This window comes from Muntiacus reevesi, chromosome 6 (assembly GCF_963930625.1).
Source record: "Muntiacus reevesi chromosome 6, mMunRee1.1, whole genome shotgun sequence".
Lineage (NCBI taxonomy): Eukaryota > Metazoa > Chordata > Mammalia > Artiodactyla > Cervidae > Muntiacus > Muntiacus reevesi.
Genome location: NC_089254.1, coordinates 83,342,974 through 83,364,211, shown reverse-complemented (window position 1 = coordinate 83,364,211; position 21,238 = coordinate 83,342,974). Strand labels below are relative to the sequence as shown.

The following is a 21,238-nucleotide window of genomic DNA, read 5'->3' as shown; positions in this document are numbered from 1 at the left end:
TGACTTTAATATTCTTTGCTTTCCTATTTCTGTTTCCTAAATTTTCTACAGTAAAAGGTTGGATTAGATGGTATATCTGTCTTTTCAAAATGCATTTTCTTCTTTCTTTGTTATTTTTTCACAATTTTCTTCATTGTATGTAAATATATGTACATATATAAAAGTGTGGACTAAATGCCGTAATAATGTCAGTGTGTTCTCACACTTTTAATAATGTACGTGAATACCTGTAATTAAGCTGCAAAATAAAAGCATAAAAAAGATAGAGTTGATCTGCATTTGATCAATGTTTCTGGTGTTTGTCTTTTCAAATCCAAATGTTTACAGAGCTCTATTGAAGGATCAAATTCTGTTCACTCTTTTTTTTTGATTGAAGATGAAGTATCAGTTTAACATTTGACTGTCTACTGTAACATGATAGTAGTCTTTACCTTCTCCATGCTTTTTGCCTTCTTAAGTTATTCAAGTGATAAAGTTCTTGTGTGCTAATAAAGTGAAGCTTGCTTTCTTCAGAAATGTACTTTTGTTAGTTATCAACTTTTTTGTTAAATACAACTAAATTTGTGGGGTTTGTTGTTTACCTTTTTTGTTGAAAATATTTCAGACCTGTCAAGTTGCTCTTAATTTTGCCAATGAAGAAGAAGCAAAAAAATTCCGAAAAGCAGTTACAGACTTATTGGGCCGACGACAAAGGAAATCTGGTAAGCATTTTTAAAAATTTCTTTAAACAGGAGCTGACTGTGGCTTACAGGACTGATCTGTTCTACCATCTATTTCTGTCAACATGGTTTTATTAAAAACAACTATGCTTGTTGCTTTACATGTTGTCCTTGACTGTGTTTCCCACAGCACAGTTGGATAGTCATGACAAAGTCTCTATGAAGCACAAAGCCTAAAGTAATTACTATCTGGCCCTTTACACAAAACAGGTTGCTAATTTTCCCTTTAAAAAACTATTTTTATTGGGTTGATTTTTTTTTTTTTAAGTTTTTTTAGAGAACTCCAATAATCTTTTTGGTTAATAATATTTAACATCCACTGACTTTTAATGTTTGCATTTTTATTTCATTATTTGTAACTCACATTTTTAAAAGTATTTTATATTTTGTGAACAAAGACTTTAGGCAAGCCTAGAAGCAGATATGCAAAGTTGCAAACAAGATTTGCAAACATCGCTTTGTCTCTTTGTTTTGCCCCTAATGTTGTATGTTATAAAATCATAAGGAATTTAGTTTAATGCATGAGACTCTAATATATATAAGACATTAGAGAATGATGCAGGATAATATAGCGTTTTAAATTCGTTGATGTAGAACTACTCAACAGTAATCAAATACCAGGCATTCCTGTTGTAAAGTGGGAGAAGGGTGATTAAGAAAGGTGAACTTCTCCAGAATCATCATCTTAAGCAGATCACTTGTAGGAAAAATAGCTTATGGGAGATGAAACCAGTAAATAGATCCCCTTGAAACTAGCTGTGCTCATGTATTCCTTGAAAAGTCTTTTTGTACATCCAAGTATACATTACCGCAGTTTGAAAATCACTGTATGCAAGGATGTGCTTTACCAGTAAGAGGGAATAAGTCATGAAAAAGGACAGGAATGCAAAGGCATGTGTTACATTTTATACATGTTAACTGTTATTTTAATGGATTTCTGAGAAGGAGGTAATGTACAAAATGAAAATGAACTGAGTTGTTGCCTCACTGTCATCTTATATCCTCTTTGTAATGAGTGAAAAGAATTATTAAGCACCTATTGTTTTTTACTTCTTTTTGGAGCCAGGGTTGTTTACCACTTGATTCTGTGCTGTGGAAGAATTTAATTCTGTGGAAGAATTTGAGGTGCAGTTCCTATTTCAGTGACGTGTTGTGGTACCAGGCCAGAGGCTCCCTGGAACTCCTTTTAGTCAAACTATGTGACATTTTCAATATAAGAAAGAGTTTAAAACACTTCTTACTGTATGGAATAACTGACTTGGAAATAGATAGGTCATCTAAAGGTGTCTGTCACCTGGTGCAGGAATTCTGTTTATACAGTTCCTAAGCTTTTAGTCATAGTGTTTCAGAAGCAGAAAGATGGCATCCCACATGGGAGACAGCTGACTCATCGTTGGGCATCCTTGTCATGCTAAATCAGCCTTCAGTCTCGCTTCTCTTTAACTTAGATGCATGCGGACCAACTTTTGGTGCAACAGATAATTAGCCAGTTTTAATTTGGAAGCAATCTACCGTGCCCTCCTTAGGCCTTCACTTCTTTAGCTTAACCACTTCCATTTTGTTATTCCTCACATGATATAATTTATAGACTCATTGTCCTGTATGTTGTGCTCTGAATGCATTATAAATTTTTATATCTCTTCAAATGATCCACATTTAGAAAATGGTCCTGCTTCAAATGTGATGTCCAGGTTTGAACGTAGTATTCCAACCATGGTATGACTAGTACTGTGATACTAAAAACGTCCCCTGATACGATTAAACACTGTTCTGCTAACGTTTGTAGCAAACACTTCACACTATTTGCTCTCATTTTTAGTTCAACCAAAGGTTCTCTTTTTCCTTAACATGGTTCTCAAGCCAGGATAGTGTTATATTTCTAAGTAATTGCTTTTTAGAACTTATACTCTGAACTTTACATTATCTCAGCATATTTCCATGTTTGTGTCACCACCAGTTTAAGAAGTATTTCCTCTCTGGATGTAGATGTAACATCACCTTGGAAACTAGAGATTTGACCTTCATGGACACAGGATGTGCTTATATCAAATGTTTCAGAAAATTACTTCATCAGACCACCAGATGGAGTAATCCATTTGTATTTCCCATTGCCAGGATTTTCAAATTGTCCCTCAGTTAAATTCTATTAATTTTAGGATTGTGACTGTTTAGAGACTAAATATTTTATTATATTTTTATTTATGGTATTTGGAAAATTTGGGATATTTTGAAAATATAATTTTGGAAAATTTTGTATTACAAACATCTGTGGAAATTGTATTTGTTGGAAATTTTTCAACCACTTTTGAACTTTCTCGAAATGAAAATTGTGTCAAACTTGGTATGAATGCAAGAGTACAAGTATGAACGCAGCAGGTTAGTAGCAGTTCTCTTGGTGTTACTCCTGTTCAGTTGGCCGTGGTTTTTCAGTGTTACTTCTGTCTGCCCCGTGCTTAGGCGTCTGTAGGTGTTTTCATTCGCTTTATGCTTTCGTTCAGTCCCATAGCTTTAAATGCGATTTGCTGCTGACGCCCAACATTTTATCTACCCCCTTTGACCTCACCGCTGACCTTCACACTCGTGTGCTCCAGTTGTGTGATAGAATAGCCTTCAAACTTATATGTATGAACAGAACACTTAATCCAGGCTCCCCAATCCGATTTAACTTGCTCCTATTCTCCTAGTCTTCCCTGTCCCAGTAAAAGGCTCTGGCTCACAGTGGTTCTTCATAAACCCTATCAGTGAGTCCCATTGTCTCTACCTTCAAAAACATGTCTTAAATCTGTTTCTCACCACCTCTGTTGCTACCACCCTAATCCAAGCCGCCGTCGTGTGTCATCTGGACTACCTAATGCTCTCACCTATCCCTCTGCTGTCCCTGTATGCCCCTTACTCTCTCTTTCCCACATAGTAACCAGGCAGAACTTTTAAAAACATAGATTAGATCGTGCCACTTCTCCTCTTCAAAAACTTGTAAGAGCTTCGTATCATATATGAAATACAGTCTATATTCCTTAACCCATGTCTTGTGGGACCCTACATGCTCCATTTCCCCAGTTTCCCTTCTGACTTTTCTCTTCCGCTGTTCCTTTGGTCCACTGCAGTCCAGTATTAGGGTTTTGCCTTCATGCTATTCTCTCCTCAGGGCCTTTAAATATGTTTCCTCTCTTGCTTTATTCAAATGGTGCCCAATGTCACTTCCTCAGAGAAACTCTTATTAACCACTTATAAGAATAAGACAGAGTTTAGATGAGTTAATTTTTTATGTTGGTTTTTGTCTGATATATGTCTAATAATATTCTCTCAATTTATTTCCTAACAGAGAAAAGACGAGACCCCCCAAATGGTAAGCTCTTCACTAATTATTGATCAAAAAAATTTTAGATTGTAATTTAATCCTTGTAGAAACATGTATCATAGACACTGTGCTCAGTTGCTTCAGTCATGCCCAACTCTCTGCAACCCTGTGGACCTTAGCCCACCAGGCTCCTCTGTCCATGGGATTTTCCAGGCAAGAAAACTGGAGTGGGTTGCCATTTCCTTCTCCAGGGGATCTTCTGACTAAGGGATTGAACCCAAGTCTCTTACATCTCCGGCATTGGCAGCCAGGTTCTTTACCACTAGCGCCACCTGGAAAACCCCATCATACACATTAATACCTACTATTTAATGTGTATGATTAAATACTGTAGTTTATTGTGTTCTTATTTTAAAATAAATAACAGGTAGGAACTTAGAAATGTACTGTTCTTTGGCTATTTTCTAGGTGCCTGTCACTATTACTTACATCTTAATTCCTTATGTACAGTTGATTTAAGTTCAAAAATTATACAAACTGGTCTTAATGTCTTAAAAAAAACAGTAAATCTTATCTATCATAGTTCATCATTTCCTACTTTCATGTTTCTTTTTTTTCTTATTTCAAAAGATTGTTTTACAATGGGAATATGAAACCAGCCCCTTTCAGAAGGAACACTTAACTATTCTGGTGTGCTTAAATAAATGCTGATGTGTTTAACACATAGTAGCTGCACATAATCCTCCTTAATTTGATAATGAAGTAATGTGGATTGAAGTATTAGTAACTGAAATAGTGTAGATTCATTTATTTAGAATACATGTAGTTATACTAAAGAATAAGAGCCAGGATACTAAGATATAAAGGACAAGGTCCTAGACCTTTTGTGCAGAGTCTCATCCTGGGTCCCATAAACCCTGGCTGAAGTTTTGTGCTAAATATTGTATATATGTTCTTTTCTCTGGGGAAAGAGGATCCATGGCTTTCATGACACTGAAATGGGATCCCTGATCCTATGATAGCCTTTGTTATAGTGGGGAATATCTGCTGCTTTTTCAAAGGCATCTCAGTTCTCTCATCAGAATGTAGGATGATTATTCAAGGAAACACTTAATATAGTACAAAGTTCTTAATGTATGACAACTGTTGGTGGTTGTTGGTTTTTGTTTCTTTTAAACCAATTTATTACTTTCTGATTTTGTCCTTAAATTTGTTTTTGTGATATAATAACATGAACCAGACATTGCTGTATTAAATTTTGGATTATTTACCTTATTATAATTTTTTTAAAAACTTGACTACCTTCAGTAGTACTTTAAATGTGCCAAGCATTGTATACTTTGACTTTTTCTTTTGAATGGAAATTTTTAATACTCAAGTTACAGGACTGCTTGGGGATAAATAAAGTAATCAAAGTGTTTAGCATGGTGCTTAATACGAGTTATCATGATGAAGACAGTGACAGTGATCATACTCACAGCTGCCCTTTAATGATCGTTTGCTACCTGCCAGGCATTGTCCAGAAAACACATGAAGTAGCTGCTATTATCCCTGATGTAGATGAGAAGACTGGCACAGATAGGTGACTTGCTCAGGGTCACAGAACTAGGAAAGTGGAGCAAGATTCAGTCTCAGGTGTTCCAGCTCCAGAGCCTGGCCCCTTAACCACTGTGCTGTAACCACTCTGCCACATCAGGATGGTTTTGAAGGAGAAACTGAGACCTAGAGAGGATGCGTAACATGCCTTGAGCTGTGCAGCTAGTATGTCACAGAGACAAAGGAAGCGGAGCAGCTGACCAGAAATCTTTCATCTGCGAACCTTTAATGTAGCGTTAGACATTTTTCCGCTTGTTGTGTGCTCAATAGTTTAATCTTCTCTTTTTTAATTTATTAAACTATTTGGCCTCCTGTGAGCATATATTAAGTACCAGTGTGAAAGGCTTCTTAGTGTTAGCATCTTTAGGGAAAGTAATCTGAGATTATAAAGTATAGATGTTGTACAAATAACGTAATTAAAGTTAAGGATGTAAGTACTTTTTGATTTTTGTAAATTTAATCTTTTCAATATATATAAAATATATTTTTGAAGAGGCACCTAATCCACAATGGTTTGAATTTGGATATTCTTTATGTGACAATGATGTCTTATAATTTTATTACCCCTAGTAAGAGATACTCATAATTAAATGTAGTTTCTTCCTCTGAGATGGCTCTTGGTTTTAAATCTTAAGATAAAAAGTTTTAACCTTTTGGTACAGTGGTCCCAAACTTTTTTTCATTAAATAAACAGGAAATTTAAAAATGGTATTGTTAAAACATTATACAGCATGTGTTGCCAGTCTTTGCTTACTTATTTATTTATAAGATGCACATACAATCATTAATAGAAATGTTCATATTTTTCGCTGCAGTGCAGTTGCCTGCCTTGCTCTCCCTGTGGTGTAGAGAGGACTCAGGAAGGTGGCCTCTTGCGTTTCTGTATCTGCTGCGCTGCCACCAGGTGGCGGTGGGCACTTCTAACTGCCTTGCGGAGTCCATTCAGGGGCTTTGTCCCAATCCTCATTTCCATCAGTTTAGCTGGCCTTTTCAAATTGTAACTGAAAAAAAAGGCACTTTATGTAGAAGTGACATGTATTCCTGTCCTAAAGTACAATTAGGACAAGTGTTTTCCTCATTAACTCCTAATCCATACACTTTTCTTTTTTTTTTCTTTATTGGTCAACCTCACCTTTTAACTTAGGCGCTTTCCAATGATTTGTTCTCAGCTTCATGACTGCTTGACATCAGAGGTCTCTAGCCCACCTGTTTCTCAACTATTTTACCTTGGTGAGAGCTCTCTGCTTTTTATGTAATTAAGCGGAAGAGTTTAGTTTGTTCTTTTAATTTTAAATTTAACTAGAAATGCTGTTCAGTGAGAATATTAAAAAACCTTTTCTCTGATAGTTGTCATTCATCAGAAGAAGGTAATCTGTCATAACTGCTTTTTGAAAAAGAAAGGAAACAGCGCCCCTTCTTTATGTATTTACTTAATACATGTTCTTAGGATGAGTGTAATTTCAGAAATGGAATAAATAAAATTGACTAGAAATGATTTATTTCTGTACCATATCTTTCATAAACTTTATTTAAAAAGTGATTCTATGCTTTATACAAGTTGTTAATTTTTTAGTCTGTCACTTTGAAATAATTAGGCTTTAGAACATTATTTTAAATTTATTTCCTAACATCTTCAAACTGTAAAGTAAATGCTGTCAACAGAAATAGCCAAATACTTGGTCTCTTGAATGTGTAAGAACCCCTTTTTTCTAAATTTTGAAACTCATAACCATTTCTTGTAACAGTTGGACCACAAACTAAGAGAACTGATAAATTGGTAAAGACATACAGTATACTTATTGTAAAGTTAGTGTTGTTGATCAGTCTTGTCATTTAACTGTTGTGTAAAAGGTACAATAGTTAACAGAAAGAGTAGTGGACTTAGAAACCAAGATAGCAGAGTTTACCTTTCCCTTTGTCACTGGCTGTGTGACTTTAGACAGTTCACCTGGCTCTTCCTGTCCTTAATTGTTGTGTTTTGTTTGTTTTGTTTTTTATTATAAAAAGAACACATCTGAGTATCGTTCTGTTGGTGATGACCTTGTCCTTAGTTTTTGTCCATAAAATGAAAGATTTAGAGAAACTAGCTAATTTCCCAGCTTATACCAGTTTTTGTTAGAGGTTTCTAAAATCTGAATTTTTCTATATAGACTTAATTAAATCGTGTTTTAACCAATATTGATGAAGTTTGTGTGAAATAACACTAAGTAGCTAAAGGCATAGCTTTATGAACTGCTTGGTAGATGCATAACAATATATCCACACCTGATTTTGGAGGAGAGGGAGGAGGGGAAACTTTGGTATTCATTCTGCATATCACTTATATTTCATTCCTGTCCTCTTCATCCTTGACTTTCTTCAGAGATGGCCAAGTTATTTTCTCTAGTGAGTTGTAAATCAGGCTTACAAGAATCTTAACTTTATTATTTCCCAGAAAAGAATCTACTAGGTTAAATAATTTAACTGTTAACTTTACCAAATTTATACCATTTAGGACATCCATAAGATGTAGGTTACTTTTATATAAACTAAAGTAACGTCAAAATATTTTTATTTTTCCTTTTTCCTAAAAATTAATTATAATTGTTAAATATTTGTTTTGTTTTTCCAGCTGCACCACACAACTTGTGGGATCTTAGTTCCCCAATTAGGATTGAACCCAATCCTATGCACTGAAAGTGCAGAGTCCTTACCACTGAAACACCAGGGAATTCCCAAATTTCTGTTATTTTTTAATGATGAATCTGGTTATTCCTTTCTTATTGCTATTTGGACACACCTAGAAGGATGACATGCATAAAGAGAGTGTCTCACTCTGATATACCTCAGTCTGTCTTCAGTTCAACTCAGTCGCTCAGTTGTGTCCGACTCTTTGCGACCCCATGGACTGCAGCACGCCAGGCCTCCCTGTCCATCACCAACTCCCGAAGTTTACCCAAACTCATGTCCATTGAGTCGGCTCTGCCATGCAACCATCTCATCCTCTGTCGTCCCCTTCTCCTCCTGCCCCCAATCTTTCCCATCTTCACGGTCTTTTCAGATGAGTCATCTCTTCGCATCAGGTGGCCAAAGTATTGGAATTTCAGCTTCAGCATCAAACCTTCCAATGAACACCCAGGACTGATCTCCTTTAGGATGGACTGGTTGGATCTCTTTGCAGTCCAAGGGACTGTCAAGAATCTTCTCTAACACCACAGTTCAAAAGCATCATTTCTTCGGTGCTCAGCTTTCTTTATAGTCAAACTCTCACATCCATACATGACTATTGAAGAAACCATAGCCTTGACTAGACGGACCTTTGTTAGCAAAGTAATGTCTCTGCTTTGTAGTATGCTGTCTAGGTTGGTCATAACTTTCTTACCAAGGAATAAGTGTCTTTTAATTTTATGACTGCAGTCACCATCTGCAGTGATTTTGGAGCCCAAAAGAATAAAGTCTGCCACTGTTTCTACTGTTTGCCCATCTGTTTGCCATGAAGTGATGGGACCAGATGCCATGATCTTAGTTTTCTGAATGTTGAGCTTTACGTCAAGATTTTCACTCTCCTCTTTCACTTGCATCAAGAGGCTTTTTAGTTCCTCTTCACTTTCTGCCATAAGGGTGGTGTCTTTGGCATATCTGAGGTTATTGATATTTCTCCCAGCAATCTTGATTCCAGCCTGTGCTTCTTCCAGTCCAGCATTTCTCATGATGTACTCTGCATATAAGTTAAATAAGCAGGGTGACAATATACAGCCTTGATGTACTCCTTTTCCTATTTGGAACCAGTCTGTTGTTCCATGTCCAGTTCTAACTGTTGCTTCCTGACCTGCTTACAGATTTCTCAAGAGGCAGGTCAGCTGGTCTGGTATTTCTATCTTTTTCAGAATTTTCCACAGTTTATTGTGATCCACACAGTCTTTGGCATAGTTAGTAAAGCAGAAATAGATGTTTTTCTGGAACTCTCTTGCTTTTTCGATGATCCAGCAGATGTTGGCAATTTGATCTCTGGTTCCTCTGCCTTTTCTAAAACCAGCTTGAACATCTGGAAGTTCATAGTTCATGTATTGTTGAAGCCTGGCTTAGAGAATTTTAAGCATTACTTTACTACCTACCGTGTGAGATGAGTGCAATTTTGTGGTAGTTTGAGCATTCTTAGGGATTGGAATGAAAACTGACCTTTTCCAGTCCTGTGGCCACTGCTGAGTTTTCCAAATTTGCTGACATATTGAGTGCAGCACTTTCACAGCATCATCTTTTAGGATTTGAAATAGCTCAACTGGAATTCCATCACCTCCACTAGCTTTGTTCGTAGTGATGCTTCCTAAGGCCCACTTGACTTCACATTTCAGGATGTCTGGCTCTAGATGAGTGATAACACCATCATGATTATCTGAGTTATGAAGATCTTTTTTGTATAGTTCTGTGTATTCTTGCCACCTCTTCTTAATATCTTCTTCTTCTGTTAGATCCATACCATTTCTGACCTTTATTGAGCCTATCTTTGCATAAAATGTTCCCTTGGTATCTCTAATTTTCTTGAAACGATCTCTAGTCTTTCCCATTCTATTGTTTTCCTCTATTTCTTTGCACTGATCATTGAGGAAGGCTTTCTTATCTCTCCTTGCTATTCTCTGGGACTCCACATTCAAATGGGTATATCTTTCCTTTTCCCCTTTGCTTTTAGTGTCTTCTTTTCACAGCTATTTGTAAGGCCTCCTCAGACAGCCATTTTGCTTTTTTGCAATTCTTTTTCTTGGGGGTGGTCTTGATCCTTGTCTCCTGTAATGCCACAAATCTCTGTCCATAGTTCATCAGGCACTCTATCAAATCTAGTCCCTTAAATCTATTTCTCACTTCCACTGTATAATCATAAGGGACTTGATTTAGGTCATACCTGAATGGTCTAGTGGTTTTCCCCACTTTCTTCAATTTAAGTGTGAGTTTGACAATAAGGAGTTCATGATCTGAGCCACAGTCAGCTCCTGGTCTTGTTTTTGCTGACTGTATAGAGGTTCTCCATCTTTGGCTGCAAAGAATTTAATCAGTATGATTTTGGTGTTGGCCATCTGATGATGTCCATGTGTAGAGTCTTCTCTTATGTTGTTGGAAGAGGGTGTTTGCTATGACCAGTGCGTTCTCTTGGCAAAACTATGAGCCTTTGCCCTGCTTCATCCTGTACTCCAAGGCCAAATTTGCCTGTTACGCCTGGTGTTTCTTGACTTCCTACTTTTGCATTCCAGTCCCCTATAATGAAATGATTAAGGGGATTCTTTTTTTTTTAATTTTTTTTATTTTTTATTTTTTTGATTAAGGGGATTCTTAAATGTTATTAAGTATAAAGGTAAGAGAGTAATAATTGCAGCACCTTCTTTGGATGGTGTTGCTGATAATGATGAGTAATGATAAATTGTAAGAGAAGAGAGAACAGAAAGAGAAGAATGAGAAATAAGAAGTGAGCACTAGACAGGTCTATGAAGATACTAGTATGACCCCAATTCAACCCTCTTAGCACTTGAATTCTCGTTATTTTTAATAAGTCCCTTTTTTTGAAGCTACAGTGAACTCAAGTCTTGAATCTGAACAAATTTCAAAACCTAGTTCTTTATCTCCTATTTGATAAACTTCCTATATTGCTTAACTAACCTTTAATTTTTGGTCCAGTTATTGTCAGATTATTCCTTGATGCTAAATCAGCTTTTAATGGTTTTATCCATATTGTTTACTAGCTTCCATTTTTTTCCAAGAAGAATTTTTACTTCTTGCCAATATGAACAATTTCCCACAGAATTTTGTATGAAACTATAAATAGAACTTTTAGACATTTATATACTATACTTAATGACTTTGAATATTAAGGGAAAATAGCTGAATTGTGTATATCTTTTAGTTGTGTACAAATTATTTGTCTGATAAATTGGCAGATGACATTTATAATTTTATTTTTACTGTGTTTCATCTTCAGTAGTAGAGTTGAGGGAGAGAAAATTAATTATGTATAATTTCCCATGGAGATAAATGTTTTATTTCAGATAATATTTATGAATAGGTTGCCTTTGAGGTTTTCAGGATAATTGAAGAATTTTAGTCAAGTTGGCATTTAGTGATCACTCAATATACATTAGCTTATAATTTCTTAGGGTTTCTATCTGCCATTCTATGATTGTATTGCAGATTCCACACACCACCCCTCCAGTTAGTGATTCGCTAGAAGGACTCACAAGACTGAGCACATAGTAAAGATCTCTTACAGTGAAAAGATACAAAGCAAAAACTAACAAAAGAGAAAGACACATGGGATTAAATCTGGAGGGAACCACACACAAGCTTCCAAGATTATTCTGTCATTGGTCACAGGGAATGTGCTTAATTTCTCCAGCAATGAGTTGTTGCAACACACATGAAATGTGTTAAGGAGAAACTCAGTGCCTGGGGTTTAATGGGGGCTAGTCATGTGGGCATCTTCTGTCTAGTACATACTGAGATTCTAGACCCGCAGAAGCAAAGCAGGTGTCAGCATAAAACACATTGATAGTACTAGTAGTTGAGACACAGAGACTCCATCTTATCAGGGAATAAGAACCCTCTTAAATCGGGGAGTAATGGGAACCCTTTTAAAATCCTAGATCCTTAGATGCCAGCTCAGGGCCACCCTTGCAAGCAGGCCTTTCTCAAGATAGCAGTCTTAGACCTACTATGTTAGCTCTTTCTCTACATAAAAGTGATTATATTTTTTACAACATTTTTAAAATTGTCGTTACTATGATCATCTCAGAGGAGTTTGGTCTACTAGGAAGTTTTGTCAGAGAATCATACATTTAAATGGAATCTCTGAGACATGTGTTGCCCTTCAGTTTAATTTTTAAAGGAATTTTTAAGATGAATTTGTTTCATTCAGACTTTCATACCTTTAAGAGCAAGGGTACTTTTATGAATTATAAAACAAAATTTTCTGTGCTACATTTAGTGTCACTCCTGGAGATACTGTTAATAATAGCTAAAAATGCCTGAGGTCTTTTTACTATTGATCCTTGTGGAAGATGGAATGTTTTAAGAATTTTTGTGTCTTAAATTTTTGAGTTGTATACTTCTGATAGCCAAAGTGTATGTATAGTAATGAGGAAGATGCTACTAGACTTAAATATTACCATTTTGGAAAAAATGGTGGTAATAATTATATAAGCATTTTTTTCCTCATAGACTAATAAAGTTGAAATAAAGAAGTAAAACTAGATTTCTTTACTAGATTTAAAACAAAGATGCTTCTTTTCTTTTACTCTTCTTATGTAATGTATGCCACTTCATTAATGAGTAATGTGTTGGATGTGAAGTTTGTAATAGTCAAAATTTAATGGATCAGATAAATTTAAATTCTTGTTGAAAATTCATATACTTTATGAGTAAGTTTTCTTTGAAATAATATATCTATGCTAATTTGTTTAAGAATTTGTTATAGACTTTTGCAATTTAAGAAATTTTGAAATTTATTATTTATAAAAATAAACATGTGATTTTAAAACTTAAATAATTTATAGTAATGAAATGGTCCTGCTTCAGAAAAAGGTATTTAAATTGTAAATTATGATTGTGATTATTCTTAAGTCTCTTTCATATTATTTTGATTTTATTTGCAGGTCCTAATCTACCCATGGCAACAGTTGACATAAAAAATCCAGAAATTACAACAAATAGATTTTATGGTCCACAAATCAACAACATCTCCCATACCAAAGAAAAGAAAAAAGGAAAAGCTAAAAAGAAGAGGTTAACTAAGGCAGATATTGGAACACCAAGCAATTTCCAGTAACGCAGTTCTTTTATTATTCTTTTGATTTATTCATTTCTGCTCTTTTTTTAAATTGTTAGAAAATTCTGTTTTCTTTTTGGGAGACCCCTTACATTTATCACTTGCATACCTTCAGCTATAATTTTGTTTTTGGAGTTTCTAAATGCTGTTGATCAATAGACTTTTTATGAATCTTAGTTTATTTATTTTTCCACCTATCAGAAAAGAAAAATTAGAGTTGTTTTTTCAATTAATTGTTGGACATGAAAATGAAATCTCACTTTTCCCTATAAATGATATTTGGAAATTACCTGAAGGCATTGTCCTATTCTGTTTGGACTGCTAACAGAATACTGTAGACTGGATAGCTGATAAAGAACGGAAATTTATTTCTCACAGTTCTGGAGGCTGTAAAGAGGCAGGCAAAATTTATTTAGTGTCTTTTAAAATCCCACTGCTTAGTTCATTGCCATCTTCTCGTTGTGTCCTCACATGTTGGAAGAGGGCGAGAGAGCTCTCCAGGCCTCTTTCTTAATGGCACCAATCCTATTCTTGGGGAATCCACCTTCATGACCTGATTACCTCCTCAAATCCTCATCTCCAGGAATTATCACATTGGGATTAGATCTCAAGATAGGAATTTTTGGAAAACACACTCAGTCTGTTGTAGGCATCAAACCTTTGATATTCATTTGATGTATTTCAAGCATTCTGATGTGCATTACTTCATTTGTTCATTACAGAATTCCTGTCCTTTTATACATGAAATGCTTGTGTTCTTATGCTAGTCTGATGGTTAAGGAAATGGATGCGCAGAAAGGCTGTGCAGAAATGTTAAGGCTCAGTTAATAGTGGAGCGGGGCTAGAACCCTGGTCTCTTGACTGCTTATGCTCTCTTCCCCTGAAAATGGTTATGTCTATGAGAACCATCAGTTCCGGCCAAAAATTCACTGATTGGGTTGGATTTCATGTATGTTACGTTTTTAATGTCACTTACACATTTTTTTTTTTCTGTTTTTTTCTGTCTGCTACTTTAGGCACATTGGACATGTGGGTTGGGATCCGAATACTGGCTTTGATGTAAGTTATTTTCAAGCCATAAATGTTACTACTTTAAGTATGTGGGAATGTCATGTCCTACCTTTAGACTTTTATTCTTATACATTTTTGTCAGTTCTAGTTTTTGGTTGAGTGTGCTTATATTTATGTTCATATTCCCCTGAGGTTTGAAGTCATATATTGTTCCATCATTGATGGCTAAGTCTCTAAAGAGAGGTTTTTTTTAACTCTTTGGCCTTATCTACTATAATATGAAATCTCTATGTTTTGAAAGCGAAGAGGAGAAAATTGTTTCTGCAAAGTGATCATTTGAGGGGAATATAAGCCAAATTATTTGAAAGTACCGTAGTCACATTCTGAATATCCAAAAATTGTCTAGATCTTTTTATTGTATTACTATTTTTGGTGATTTCATCATTCATTAATTGATAGCATTTGAGCAAAATGGTTGAAAATCGGCTACCTAAGTATATGTATTTTAACCTTTGACTGATAATCAGGGTTTGGAAAAATTATGTTGAAAAGAAATACTATTTGTGATTAGAATCAAAAATTATTTTGGTTACTTTTTTATTAATAGAACTACAGTGTTAGCACCACAATATTAAAAAAAAACTTTATTTTCTATATTACGGTATAGCCAGTTAACAAGCAATGTTGTGATAGTTTGAGGTGAACAGTGACGGGACTCAGCCACACATGTACACATACCCACTCTCCCCCAAGGGCTTCCTACGTGTCTAGTGGTAAAGAACCTGCCTGCCAATGCAAGGGACATAGGAAATGTGAGTTTGATACCTGAGTTGAGAAGATCCCTGGAGAAGGGCATGGCAACCCACTCCAGTATTCTTGCTTGGAGAATCACATGGACAGAGGAGCTTGGCAGGCTACAGTCCATAAGATCACAAAGAGTCAGACACGACAGAAGCAACTTAGCATGCACATTCTCTCCCAAACCCCTCTCCCATCCAGGCTGCCATGTAACATCAAGCAGATGTGCTATAGAGTAGGTCTTTTTTAGTTAAGCATTTTAAATATAGCAGTGTATACATTCCCATTCCCAAATCCCTAATCATCCCTTCCCTCCACCCTTTCCCCTGGCAACCATAAGTTTCTTCTCTAAGTCTGTAAGCCTTCTGCTTTTTTATAAGTAGTTCAGTTGTATCATTTCTTTTTAGATTCCACATATAAGGGATGTCATATGATATTTCTCCTTCTCTATTTGCTCTACTTCAGTCAGTAGGACACTCTCTGGGTCCATTTGTGTTGCTGCAAATGGCACTATTTCATCCTTTTTAATGGCTGAGTAATATTCTATTGTATACATGCACCACTTCTTTCTCCATCCCTGTCACTTGACTTCGAGGTTGCCTCCATGCCTTGTCATAAACAGCACCACAATGTTTTTGAATGCCTCTTTGTGTTGGGCATTTTACAGGGTACTTGGGTTATAAAGAGGTACTTGACCTCAAATTTTGGAATAGATTTAATAATACTTTTTGTGGTTATTTGTGATCATATCTAAATCTTATTTAGGACAAGGAAGAATAGATGAACTTTAAAATGTTTCAGTCATGAAGGGATTGGTAAAAATCTAAATAAGATGCTTTCTTTACAAAGGTAGGAAACAGATAACATAAAATATAAAACCTATTCTTTGTTCTTATCTTTTTCTGTTTTTTATATTAACATAAATATTCTAACTATATTAAAAATTTATAAACATAAAAGAAAGTAATTTCTTTAAAGGCAGAGATAAGAGAATAAAATTTCAACTTGCTGGATTGGAGATAGATGTTATAGTTAGCAGTTATTTTATCTGTTGTAGCTGAATAATTTGGATCCAGAACTGAAGAATCTTTTTGATATGTGTGGAATCTCAGAGGCACAACTTAAAGACAGAGAAACATCAAAAGTTATATATGACTTCATTGAAAAAACAGGAGGTGTTGAAGCTGTTAAAAATGAACTACGAAGGCAAGGTAACTTTTATTTCTGTTCAGGCATTCTGACTATTTTTCCTTTGAATCTTTTGAGGTCAGTTGCACAGATGACAGCTACATATGTTCATGTGAACCTTCCTTAAGCAGAATGTTGTTATTTATGGGATAACTTGTTTAGCCCCAGTGTACTATATTTTACATTATTTCAGTATAACTAAAAAACTTGTCAAGGCTTTTCTAACTATTTAAAAGTCTTATATTAAATTCATGAAAATTCATACAAAGTATTCTGGCTATTTGGTTTTAGAATAAAAAAGTATAATTGCATATTTCACTTAGTAAATGTTAGAGACCACTATCAAAGTTGCATTTATTACAATTAGAAGTAGTAATTTAAATGTAATTATGAATTCTATAATGTTAATAAGCATTTTTAGAATATAAATAATGCAAAATCTGTTTATTTTGAAATTTTTTTCTTAGCTAAAATGTAATACTTGCCATTTGGTACCTGAGAACACAGATAACTTGCACCTTTTTAAGATTTGATATTTTATTTAAATCACCATGTTTTTTGGTCATATCTTAATAGTTGTCACAACTAAATGTAAATACAGTTAACTCTGAGTTTTCCAATATGACTGTTACTTCTTTGCCAGTTTATTCATTTGCAGCTACTTTTTTCCTCCTTTTTGCATACTCGTGATAAGACAGTGTAGCAAAACAAAAGCTTCAGATAATCAAAGCATTCTTTTGAAAATTTAACTGACATTTTAAATTAGGTATTTGACCTACCTGTATCTTTTTCACTGCTGGTGTTCATTGATTCGTTCATTCATATATTCAGTAAACATTATTATGTTAGCACTAGTCTCTACTTAGGATATTTAGATACAAAGATATGGTTTCTGCCCTCAGAAATCTTACTATCTAGTGTGACAACAGATAATGTAAATAATCATACAGTCATAATTGCTGTGGAAACACAATGCTAATTCCACTGAAAATGGTATGATGATGATTTATCTTATTTTGTGAAAAAAATCACATTTCCAAATTGTATGGATTTTTAATAAAAATATCTGGGCAACATTGTTTTTAAATGCTGCCAAGATAAGTCATGGTTACAATTAGTGTGCAAATGATGGAGATCTTGAGGACCTAGTTTGTTCCTTGACTCTTTTTCTCCACTGTTACCACTCACCTTCATCTTACACCAGATGATGCTCAGGCTCTCTCTGAACTGTCTGAATTTGTAAGTTTATAAATACTCTTGGCATTTATTAGACAGTCTATATTGCTGGCCTCTCACCTGAATATCTGTAACTGAGAGCGGTCTGTATTAACTTGATTTTGGGTTTTTTGACTTTCTTATTACTGCTTTTTATACTAGCTGCTTCACGTTTTCTGTGTACAGTGAAGCGGCATGCTGGAATGCTCTGTTCCGTTCTGTATATCTGAAAACAGCAGTGTGATGGCTCCCTGCAGTGGCACCCTGTATGAAAAATAAAGACTTACTGCCATAAAAAAAAAATAAATAAAATAAAAAATAAAAAAAATAAAATATCAAATTAGGCAAAGTCCTCAATTGAATTACCTAAATAAAGCAAAGGAAAAAATTCACAGGCATTACAAAAAATACACTTCAGGAACTTAAGATTCTTATACTCAAGAATCTTAACTCCCAGTGTGGAACTTCTTAGACACCCAAGAATGATTTTATAGAAGATACATTTTTTAAGAGGAAGAATAAAAAGACAGATAATGATTTATAGTGGAAATGTTTCCTTGGTGAAGCATATAGTGCATTCAGAAGTATGAAAAAAACAGGGAGAAGTTTATGAAGTTGTCATAAAAATAGGTTTTATAAGACCTGACTCAAATTTTTTGAAATTATTTTGTAAAATTATGTAATCAGGCTTGTAAAAAGTGGTAAACCTTGTCATTTCCAGTATATCTTTTTGTGTATCTGTGCAGTTGTTTGAAGTCCATTAATTTATAATAAATAATCTGCTCTTTAGGTCCACCACAATGGAGTGGTATGTATGGGGGATGTTATTTGACCCAGTGTCCTAAATTATGCATGCCTTTATTTTCAAAGAAGCTATAACTTATCCTGCCTCCAAAACTAATATCCAGTAAGGTTTTCTTCCCTCTGTTCAAACTAATGTTTGGGGTATATAGATGCTAAAGTAAGAAAGGAAATTTATTTCTATGAGTCAGAGTTCTGTTTTTGTCTGTAATTTAATTTTTTTGAAATTCTGTGGGTTACCTCTTACAGCATGTCTGTTGTTTTTATTATTACTTATTATACTTATTTTTAGTGATTGGTTTTTACACTTGGCATTATTTCAATAACCTACATAAAATATATTTTTACATTAATTTGGGGCGGTGGGGAGGACTAAACATAAACATGCAGTTGGGTAAAGGACAACTCAGGGAGTTGTCAGTATTCCCATAAATTTAAATCTGTGTTGAATAATGTATGCCTGGTTTGCTTAATCCTGATGAGAGTGCATGAGAGCAGTTCTTCAAAGTGTTTCCTGAATTCTGTAACACATTTTTTTTTTTTTCTGGGAGATGTTTTTCTTCTGAAAAGACAAATATTCATCAGGAGATGAATTTTTTTTTCATTTATTTTTATTAGTTGGAGGCTAATTACTTTATAATATTGTAGTGGTTTTTGTCATACTTTGACATGAATTAGCCATGGATTTACATGTATTCCCCATCCCGCTCCCCCCTCCCACCTCCCTCTACCTGATCCCTCTGGGTCCTCCCAGTGCACCAGGTCCAAGCACTTGTCTCATGCATCCAACCTGGGTTGGTGATCTGTTTCACCATAGATAATGTACATGTTTCGATGCTGTTCTCTTGAAACATCCCACACCCTCACCTTCTCCCACAACACATTTCTTTTAAATATTAATTTATTTGTATTGTTTATAATTTCTGCTTATAATTCCCTTAAATATCAAATATCTAGAGTTATCTACTGGTTACTCTTCATTTGATCTGAAATAATTATTTTTAAGTATATCAGCTTTTCGTTACAGTGTACCATCAAGATGAGGTTTTTTTCTGGAAGCTTCAGTCTTTCTTCCTTTCTCACTAAGCTTTGATAGTAAGAACAGTTTGATTTGTTGTAACTTTTGTGTCATGCTTTTTATTTACTAATTAAATATCTAAGAACTGTCATTGTCATTCTGAATCTTGTGTTTGTGGTGACTCAAGAGTTTTGAAAACCTGTAGGCCTTGAGACTTTCTCATAGTGGTGTGTGGTGTCTGCCCAGTAGACATTTTTGTGCATGTGAACCTAGCTAATGTTATGCCATCTCTCCTCTCTTCTCCTGTCTTAATTCCTTCATATTTTTACCTTGGGATATGGCATATCTTTGGCATACTTTCCTTTTTATGTAGTCATAGTACAGATTATAAAAATAGAAAGGTGATAATAGATGTTTTCCTTACGAAAATATAGAGAGATTTCCAGTCACTTTTCAGAGACTAGAAATGCTGAACTTGTGCTGAACCCAAATTTGGTACAGCTGATACTTTATTCATATAAATTAATGCTCCCCCCTTACCTGAGCAGTAATTTCGTGTCTCTCTGAATGATTATCAGCTGAATCCCAAATTAGTCCAGTCACTGTGCTTACTCCCAGTTCAAAAGAACTTTATTCTCTCTACTGAAGAGATTGTTCATTGTACATAGATTATGGTTCCAGAGTCCTTGGCGAAACCACAGGAAATGATTGACTAACAATACAGTTTTTGTAGTAGAATAGAGTGAGTCCTTTTCCTCTTGATTAGCAAACAATTAAATCATAAAAAATACTAGTTCAGGTAAATATCATTGATTTTTGAAATGCAAGCCTTAAATTGATTAAAATGAAATCTTTGTATCTGCTTGGAGGATTTGATGTACTCTCTTATTCAGGAGGTATACATAGTGTACATATACCATATCCTCTTGGTTTTACTGTTATTACAAAATATGTTGGAAAAAGACTGGTCTTAGCAAGTTTGTCTCCTTGCTTTGGATCTGGTGAGAAAATTGGGTGAACCTTTGCTGCAGCGGCAGCAGCATGCCTTGAGTGTAAATAATGGGCACTCCCCTCAGTGGTGGCTTGTATCCAAGGAAGATGACTCTCCTGTTTGCTGCTCCGTGTTTCCAGTTTTAAAAGTCTCTGAATCAGGAGACAATACCCTTGTGAGCCTCGCCTTACTGTCTGTTTCATCTCACATTTATGACCACATTTGATAGCATATTTCATAGTATATTTCCCATGATTGTCTCACATGAAATCAGAAAATAGTGTTTGCCTTTTTTTTTGAAGTGAGGGTTTTTTTTTCCTCTTGGTATCATTACATTTTTGAGCCTAATCCTATTATTTGAAATTAAGGTGGGTATTTGTATAGACTGCAGAAATATCCATCAGGAATATATTAGTTTGTACCAGTAAATATAAATAGCTTTATTCCTTTAAAAAAGTTATTTTTTTTCTACTTTTTAATGAAAAACTAATGAAGTTTATTATTCTGTAAATTTGTATATGCTCTTGGTAAAATCATGCCTCTGGACATGTAATAAATTTATACTTTGAATTTCTCTGTTTTAACTTACACTTTACCTTTAGTAAAATAAGAATGTATATACTATTACCACCAGAGTAATGTTAATATTTTACTACTAACTTGAATTTTGCAGTGTTTAGAAATTTTCAGTAAATTTGTTAATGTCTCCTGAAGTAGTAGTTGAACATTTCATCTGAGCAACCAGCCTCTCTACTGCCATTGCTAGAATTACACTATATCTATCACTATATATTTATTATGTATTTATTATATATTA

At 34.8% G+C, this 21,238-nt stretch overlaps 1 protein-coding gene and 1 long non-coding RNA gene across 3 annotated transcripts in view; both read left to right on the top strand.

Annotated features, from left to right (window-relative positions):
* The window catches only part of LOC136171112 (uncharacterized), a 1,397,893-nt gene that overhangs the window by 1,117,674 nt on the left and 258,981 nt on the right, over nt 1–21,238 (top strand). The window lies entirely within an intron of this gene.
* Nucleotides 1–21,238, top strand: part of WASL (WASP like actin nucleation promoting factor) — a 77,866-nt gene that overhangs the window by 41,711 nt on the left and 14,917 nt on the right. The window contains exons 4-8 of the mRNA XM_065938680.1: nt 605–701; nt 4,042–4,065; nt 13,227–13,395; nt 14,416–14,458; nt 16,266–16,419. Coding sequence (XP_065794752.1) covers nt 605–701; nt 4,042–4,065; nt 13,227–13,395; nt 14,416–14,458; nt 16,266–16,419 — 487 coding nt within the window. The remainder of the gene's footprint in view (nt 1–604; nt 702–4,041; nt 4,066–13,226; nt 13,396–14,415; nt 14,459–16,265; nt 16,420–21,238) is intronic.